This window comes from Helobdella robusta (genome assembly GCF_000326865.2).
Source record: "Helobdella robusta unplaced genomic scaffold HELROscaffold_91, whole genome shotgun sequence".
NCBI lineage: Eukaryota > Metazoa > Annelida > Clitellata > Rhynchobdellida > Glossiphoniidae > Helobdella > Helobdella robusta.
The window spans coordinates 266151-274453 of NW_008705520.1; the positions used below are offsets into that span (position 1 = coordinate 266151).

The 8303-nt window shown below is 29.6% G+C and overlaps 2 protein-coding genes across 2 annotated transcripts; one reads left to right on the forward strand and one right to left on the reverse strand.

Annotated features, from left to right (window-relative positions):
• Window positions 1-383: 383 nt before the first annotated feature.
• On the reverse strand, window positions 384-2792 carry HELRODRAFT_182712 (hypothetical protein; the record flags this gene model as incomplete). Its single annotated transcript, XM_009033441.1, has 7 exons — window positions 384-466; window positions 535-734; window positions 1164-1320; window positions 1400-1538; window positions 1773-1892; window positions 2067-2141; window positions 2757-2792. 7 exons carry the CDS (start codon window positions 2790-2792, stop codon window positions 384-386), a joined length of 810 nt encoding a protein of 269 aa, XP_009031689.1.
• Window positions 2793-4926: 2134 nt separating this feature from the next.
• On the forward strand, window positions 4927-8027 carry HELRODRAFT_90898 (hypothetical protein; the record flags this gene model as incomplete). The annotated part of the gene is made up of 3 exons (XM_009033442.1): window positions 4927-5103; window positions 6549-6620; window positions 7839-8027. 3 exons carry the CDS (start codon window positions 4927-4929, stop codon window positions 8025-8027), a joined length of 438 nt encoding a protein of 145 aa, XP_009031690.1.
• Window positions 8028-8303: the final 276 nt, after the last annotated feature.

Below are 8303 nucleotides of genomic sequence, written 5' to 3' on the forward strand. Positions count from 1 at the left end.
AATGGTTCTTTGATGTTTCTTCGCATCGTAGAGGAGTTAAAAGCTGATTATGTTTTGTAACACCATCTATTTTCGGGTAGAAGCCCTTTTGGATGTTTTTTTTTTTTATAAAGTTGTTGATTTCTAAATAATTGTATATTTTATTATTTATGAAGGATGAAAATATTTTGTAAAGTGTAGGTTGCAAGATTATTGGTCTGAAGTTGGAAGGATCGTGAGCGTCTCCCTTTTTGTGGATGAGGATCGTGAAGCCCTTTTTCCAGCAAATTGAAATTTTGTCTGACAACCAGCATTTTATTAATAGTTTGTGCAAAATAGTGCGCAATATAAGGCATTTTTTAAATGAAATTATCGAGATTTGATTGAGTGGGCAAGGTGATGATTTAGCTTTGTACTTGCGAACTATTGTAGATATTTCGTGGTATGATGGAGGGCTTGTGTTGCAGGGTGTTGAAAGTTTTTGTAGCTGTTGAGTCCAGTTTGGTAGTTGGCATTTTTTCTGGTTATCATCTGATAGTATTTGTTTGAAATAACGTGCGCAATCACTGGCGTTGAACAGCGGTTTCAAATTTTTCGTCTGAGCAAATATTCTTCTGCATGTCCACCAGAATCGTCGTTTCAGTTGAGACGTGATGTTACCACATGATTTACCAGATTTTAATATTTTTGTTGATAACAGTTTGGCTTGCAGTTTTTTACTTGTTGATCTGATAAAATTGTCAAAGCCCTGGTTGCTGCGGCCCAATAATTTTAGTTACTTCAATTTATTTTTTAATTCTTTAATATATTTGTTGAAACTTTTGTTGTTGATGATGATGTTGTTGTCGTTGTCGTCGTTGTTGTTGATTAACTAGGTGTAATTTAGATTAATTAGATCAGCATAAATTAAATTAATTATAATGAATACCAATAAGAAAGGTAGGATGAGTTTGGAAGAGTAAATTTTAAACAATACAGGCGACAGAGTTCTGTATGCAAAATACGAACCAACAGACTCAATCGATGGATGGATACAATATAATACAAATACAAAAAGAACGAAAACAATACAACAGTAACACAACTTAATACAACTAAAGAAATACCCATTAGAACTACTAAAAACTCAAAAACAACTGGATACAAAACCACATATCTTGATACAACTTGATACAAAACCATACATCTCGATACAACTTGATACAAAACCATATATCTTGATACAACTTGATACAAAACCATATATCTTGATACAAATTGATACAAAACCATAAATCTCGATACAACTTGATACAAAACCATACATCTCAATACAACTTGATACAAAACCATACATCTCACCTGCAGAAATTAATGGTGGGCATGATAAATTGCGAACGCTCCGATTGCCAGGAAGAATTACGACCATAACTACACTTACCTCTACCACCAGTAGAACTACCTCCACTACCAAAATCGCTACTTCTACTACCACTACCGTCAAAGCCGTGACTGCCGCTTCTTTTACTAGCGCTGCTTCTTCCTAAATTTCGTCTACCGTAGTCCGGTCCTTTGTGTTTCTTGGTTGTTCATGTTTATGTTTAGTATTCTTGTTCATGTTTAGTGTTCATGTTTAGTGTTCATGTTTAGTGTTCATGTTAATGTTTATGTTCAGGTTCATGTTAATGTGAATGTTCATGTTAATGTGAATGTTCATGTTTATGTTCATGTTCATGTTAATTTTGTTTAGTGTTCATGTCGTCATTAGCATCATCATTCCCACAACCATCACCATCATCGTCATCAAGACCAACCATCACTCTTAGTCTTTTTATAACGTAGAGTACAGAAGAAAGCATAGACCAAAGGCAGGCCGCCTGTAGCTGGATCAGGGTCAAAGTCATCTCCTGACCTTTGACCAGGCGGGGCAGGGGCTGGTCGTAATGTTTACGTCATATTACAACGTCATTTTACAATGTTTACGTCATATTATGATGTTAATTATTACAATACATAAAATCTTTATGTTACCAATCAGTGAGAGAGAAAGAGAGAGAGAAAGAGAGAGAGAGAGTGATAGAAAGAGAGAGATATAAAACAGCAACTACCTTCTGAAAGAGTTGCGGTAGTTTTAAAGCCAATTCTGCTATGGACGGCAACTGATCATTATAAGCCTTATATTTCTGCAGGTAGCGGTGATGATGATGATGGCGATGATGATGACGGTGGTGATGACGAAAACGTTCGAAATAATTTATACATACGTACCAAGTAAATCAAGAAATACCAAAAATTATATAACCGAATTAAAAAAAAAAGACAAGAAACCAATCAACATTTAATAAATAAATAAACAATATTAAAAAAATTGTTCAAAAAACTGTTCAAAAAAGTAAAATTTATGGCGACGACGAAAATAAAATTTAGTATGTTTTGTTGGTGGTGTGAAGCAAAAACAAGCACATACGAAAAAATAGTAAAAAGTCGTGAGAACAGTAGTAAGTCACCTACCTAAAATTAAATTACTCTCAGGGCCCTAGCCTACCTATAACGATTAACTCATCCTACAAATTTGTATTTCTAAGTTTTAGGAATTTTACATGTTTCAGGTATTGTATTTCACATATTTTAACGTTTTTAATTTGCCTTTTTTGAATAATTTTTTTTTTTTTTTTTTGTTAGAAACTTTTTAACTAATGTTAAGCCTTAGCCTACCTACGATTGTCCAACACATTTCAATCCCTAATTGACCTACGAGTTAAATACAGTTCAAATTTTTCGGGGAGAACTCAGCCAACTGGAACCGAGCCGAGCCAAGCTGAGCCAGTATGCATAGATTTATAGGCGCTTTTATTGAAATTCGTATATTTTTATTTTTTCTGTCTAGTTAAGTGGTTCTTTATGGTTCTCTGGGCAGTTTTGTCAGTAAAATTGTCAATAAATGGATATTAAAATTTTGCTCGCTTTATATACGAATACCCCCAATATCGATACCAAAGAAATAACGCGAGCGAGTTTAAATAATATTTTATTCAGAATTTAATTAAAATAGTTTTATTGTCTAGGCAAGTTTTATTGTCTAGGCAATTCCATCTAATCATTTAAACACACACATCTCGCGATCTATTTCTTTTTATGCTTATCAGTATTCCAGATTTTGAAAAAACTTTTTCTCTTGGTGTGGAAGTTGAACGGATACATTTCACAAAGTATAGAATACCTATAGCATGATGTCATTTCCACCAACAATTCCGTAACAAATTCTCCATCCTATTTTAAAAATTTTCTTTGATGCTTTTTAATCAGTCAGGTCATCATCTTCATCATTGATATTGCGATAAAATCAAATTGAATTTTTTTTAAATTGTTCGAAAAAGTAACTAGTATAAAGTAAAAAGTTTTAATTTTTCTGAGGGAATTCAAAATAATTTGAGACTACGCTATAACACAATTGTGCAATTTGAATGTATAAATATAATATTATAAATGTGCTATAACTACATATATTTATCTATCTATTTCTTAATTTAGTTTTGCCTGCGTATGATATTTGTTCAGATTTTTTTGATAGGAATTGAATATAACCTTTATACCGGCTAATTCACTACAATGCAGTTAAATAACTACTCTTAACATGGCGTCTTCTGCCCATCCTATATTTTTATTTTATTTGATTTTATTTGATGTCTTTTAGTCAGTCAGTAACAATCATCATCGTCGACATCGCAATGAAATCAAATTGAGAATTTTTTAAATTTTTGAAAAAAGTATCTTTATTTATTTTATGATACTACTTTGTTCAATAAAATACTGTTTGATACTGTACTATCAATTAACCAGTCAATCAACTACAACAAATCTTTGAGGTGTTTTTGTCAAATCAAAAACATCATGTATGTGATTATTATGTGTGTGCTTATGTACGTGAGCATGTTAGCATAAATGTATGTGTGAATGTTTGTATGCAAGAAATTAAATTGAAAAGTTTTTAAATTTCAAGGTTGGTTCCTCTGGTGTGTTTTTGTCAAATCAAAAACCTCACGTACATATTTTATTCAGCATATCATTTAAACGATGTGCTGGTATAAGTGATTAAATTAAATATTTTTATGAGTTTATTTAAATCTGACACTGTATTGAGAGAAAATAAAAAAAAAATCAGGACGTCATTTGCAAAGGGGAGAGGAGCAATTGCTTCCCCTAAAGTATCATAATTGTTTAAATACGTCTCATAATTTAAATATAAAAAATAAGAAATTGTTTTACAATTATTAAAAGCACAATATAAAACTTTAATTGTTATAAAACATATTACATCGTTTGTAAAAAAAAATATTGCTCTAAATAAGGTAGGGCAAGACATCACATCACTGCACTCAAATTACTGTTGCCCAGTATTATTATAGAGCTTCAACCGTAACAGTAGTAATAGCAAACATAGTAAATTAAATAAATTCTATTTTAATAATAAGAATAATAATTCTATTAACTTAAATAATTAAATCAGAAATATAAATAACAATATTTTACCTACTTCTTTAGAAATATTTAGAAATGTTATAAAAAAAACTATCTAACGCAAAAATTCGATAGATTTTATTAATTATCGCATTAATATATACAATATAATATAATATGATATAATATAAATATAGGATAATAATGATAATAGGATAATAATAATTGTCTTTTTCCAGCATATATATATATATATATATATTTACAATATTACCAACATATATATATATATATATATCAATATCAATGGAACTATTCACATTTACATATATGATCTATGTATATATATTATATATATATAACATAATTCAAATACCATTGTCTCCACTTTTAAACCGATTTCTGTAGCCTAATCAAGGAACCCAACGTGATACGAGTCGGCCTCTCTTATTTTGCTTTAATGTTTTTGTTTATCTCGTGCCGTGCGTAGTAGACTTTTATTTTTGCGAAATGTTGAGGATAGTTTACAGAAATGCACAGCGCAACATGCCAACAGCCGAAGGAATCGGCAGTGGACCTCAAGGTAGAATCAACAAACTGAGACGCCTTGTTACAAACCTGCTTAGATTTGAAAGAATTGAAGATAAAGCATTTTATTTGGATGAATCAAGAGGCTATGCTGAACTGGTTAGTTTTAGTACGACATAAAACGATAATGATTTGCAGACTTTCACTTTTAATCCCTTTTATAACCTTGTTTTCTCCTTGACTCCGCCAACTTGGGGTTTATTATTTTTATTTAAAAAATGACTGCTGGTTTTTGATTAAGGCATTAAGTGATTAATAATATGTTTTCAATTCAATCAAATGAGTACCATTTTTCTAATTCCACTCAATTTTCAACCTTGTGTTTTTTGTTATTTAAGTTAGAAACTCCTGAGTTTTAATTTATTTAGCATACTACTGTGATTTGGTCTTGTGAGAGATACAAATAATAAATGATTGCTTTTTCCCACCAGCTACGAAATGTCCATCATAGTGCCAAGGTAGTAAATAAAAAAGTATATAAGGATTTCAATTGAAAGTTGAGTTTACATTAGTAATGAATAAATTGAATAGTTTGATGCTTCCATGAAATTTACATCAACTGAGTGTTGAACTAATTTTTAAATTAGCCTTTATGTAAAATATATATGGCTCAGTTTGCCTTTACACAAAAATTTTTATATTCATTGCCATTGATAAAAATGATTCTAAATATAAGCTGTAAGTAAAGTAAATGAACTCTTGCTCATTAAAAACACTTTCATGTTAATCATCACAACATCTATTAATTTTTGAAATTTTTCATTACTTGACAATTGGTTTTTTGTGTTTAATATTAATCACAGTTTGGAATAAATTGTTTATTTAAAACTTTTTCTGTGAGAACTAAATTCAAATATGAGAAATATAATGGATGCAAGTATGTTATATCTAACCTTAAATTTGGATGGCTTGTTAACACAAATTTATTTTTTTTGAAATGTTCAAAAATATTTGACAGATGCAAAATCAGTCAACTGATGAAATTTCTGTATTGCCATTTACATACATAATGGCATGTAAAGAATTCAAGAAGCAGTTAATTTATTGTCAGGTGAATATATAAACATAAGAACACCAGTGGAGTATGTTTCCAATTCAAGTGTGTGTAGACTGACATAAACTCTCATAACCCTTACATTATAAGCTTTCACGTGAAAACCTGGAAAATGTGTTGAATCATGAGTGTGAGTTTGTTGATTAGAGAACTGTTGAGATTTGGAAGTGTTGCAGTTATGAGAGGTGATGTCTGATGTTGCGAGTGGTCAGATGTAAGCTATAATAACCATATGTGATGTTAATTGGTTGCAACTTTTCGATTTTAAACTGAGCCTCAGTAATTCAGTAATGAGGATTTAAGGTAGAATTATTTTTTTACTTTATATTGATTGGTGCAACAGAATGACATGTTTCCATAAAACCGGACATTTATTTGTAACATTTTATACCATCAAAATTATCTTATTTTGGCACCAGATTTGTTGTAATTTACATAAGTGACACGCCTTTAAAAAAATTGAATATGCCCAATGTTTTAAAACGATCAGATCGTACAGGAAGCACTGAAACATGGAGATAAACACAAGCCAACTATGGACATGCTGGATTATTGGATACTGGTAGTTGTTGAAATTAATTAACATTAAATTTTATTTTTGTTTATTAATGATTACGGCATTTCATAAGTTGGATCTCTAAATATATAGCTTTATAAATAGGAAAACTAAGCTAAATGTTATAGCATTGGTATGTAGAAAATAAGTTAATAATAAGAAGCTGGGCTTTTATGCATAAAGTTAGGAGGAACCCTAAAGTTGCAATTTATCAAAATTATGATGATACTAATTTCTAATTCAAGTTATGCAAATAAGGAACAAAGAACATAACTAAAAAAATATTTGCTCGTCAACAAAAGTTTTATATAACATGATCTTCAAAATAGTAAGTGCTGCATCATACATACGCTGTAAGGAGTCACATTGGTTTTAATTTGATTTTTTTAAATAGAATCCGATTTTAGATATGATTCAGTTTTGTTTATAAAAAGTTTTATTACAAGTTCTTGTACCAATAATGGTTTCAAGAATCACTAATTAGTTTTAATATTTAAAAAAATGAAAAGTTATTAAAGGAAGTAGCTGGTTTTTGCTAAATGACTTAAATATATATTTATAAAACCTAGAACTAGTTACAAAAAAATTTTAAGAAGAAAAATTTAAGAAAAATTTTTTCTTTTAAGAAGAAGAAGAAAAAAAAAGTTACGAGTTTCAAATGTTTTAGATGAGTGTAGAAAAAATATAAAATGAAAAATTGAGACATCATGGAAAAGCTTAAATAAGTTAATGTTGAACATTTTACATCTGGAAAAATATAAAGACTTTAACAAATAAAAATTGTTTAAACTTGTAAGATTTCACAATTTTTTTCCTTTAGTAAAATTACATTCAACAATTATAGAGACAACATTTAAAAGGTTCATTTAGTTTGAACTGGATTGGTTAAGAATGAAAAGGTCTGCATGATGGTTGTTGTTGAATGAAAATTGTTTTGATGAAATGGTTTACAAAACTTGGGACACTGATTTCGCTGAAAAATATATTTAAATGTACTTACTTACTTAAATGTAAATGTACTTACATATCGATGATAATATGGTGATAGGATGAATGTTAAAAGCGAGTTTTTCAAATGAATTAGGGGGCCTGAAATAATTATGCAGTAGTTCTAGCTGCACAAAGAGACAGATACAAAATAAATTGTTCATTAAAGCAAAGGCCTAAATTTATTTAATGGCTTTTTTTCATTAAACTTTTCAATTTTTTCTGTTTCTAATTCAGGAAAAGGATTTAATTTACAAGTTGTTCAACGAGCTAATACCAAGGTATAAAAGTTATGACAAAAGCATTACCAAAATTTATCAACTTCCAACAGTCTTTCCCGGTAAAGGAGTTAAATTAGGAGTTCTTGAATTAAAAGGTGAAATTTTCAATTTCCTTTTCTGTAATAAAATCGCATACAGGTGTTGACATGAATGCACAATTTTATAATAATTTACAGGTAATCCTTTACCACCAATAGAAGCGCAAGTTGCTGATTCACACAAAAGCAAAACATTGTTAAATATTCTGTTAAACAATGCTTGCAAACAAAAACTCAAAATAAAAAATTTAAGTTGATGACCCATATGGTGAATATGGTGATCGAAATAAACTTTTTTTTGTACGTTCTACTTACGTTACGTCTAAATTAAATTAGATAGTTCAGATTATTATTTTATTTTTAATTTTGATTATCCTTAATAA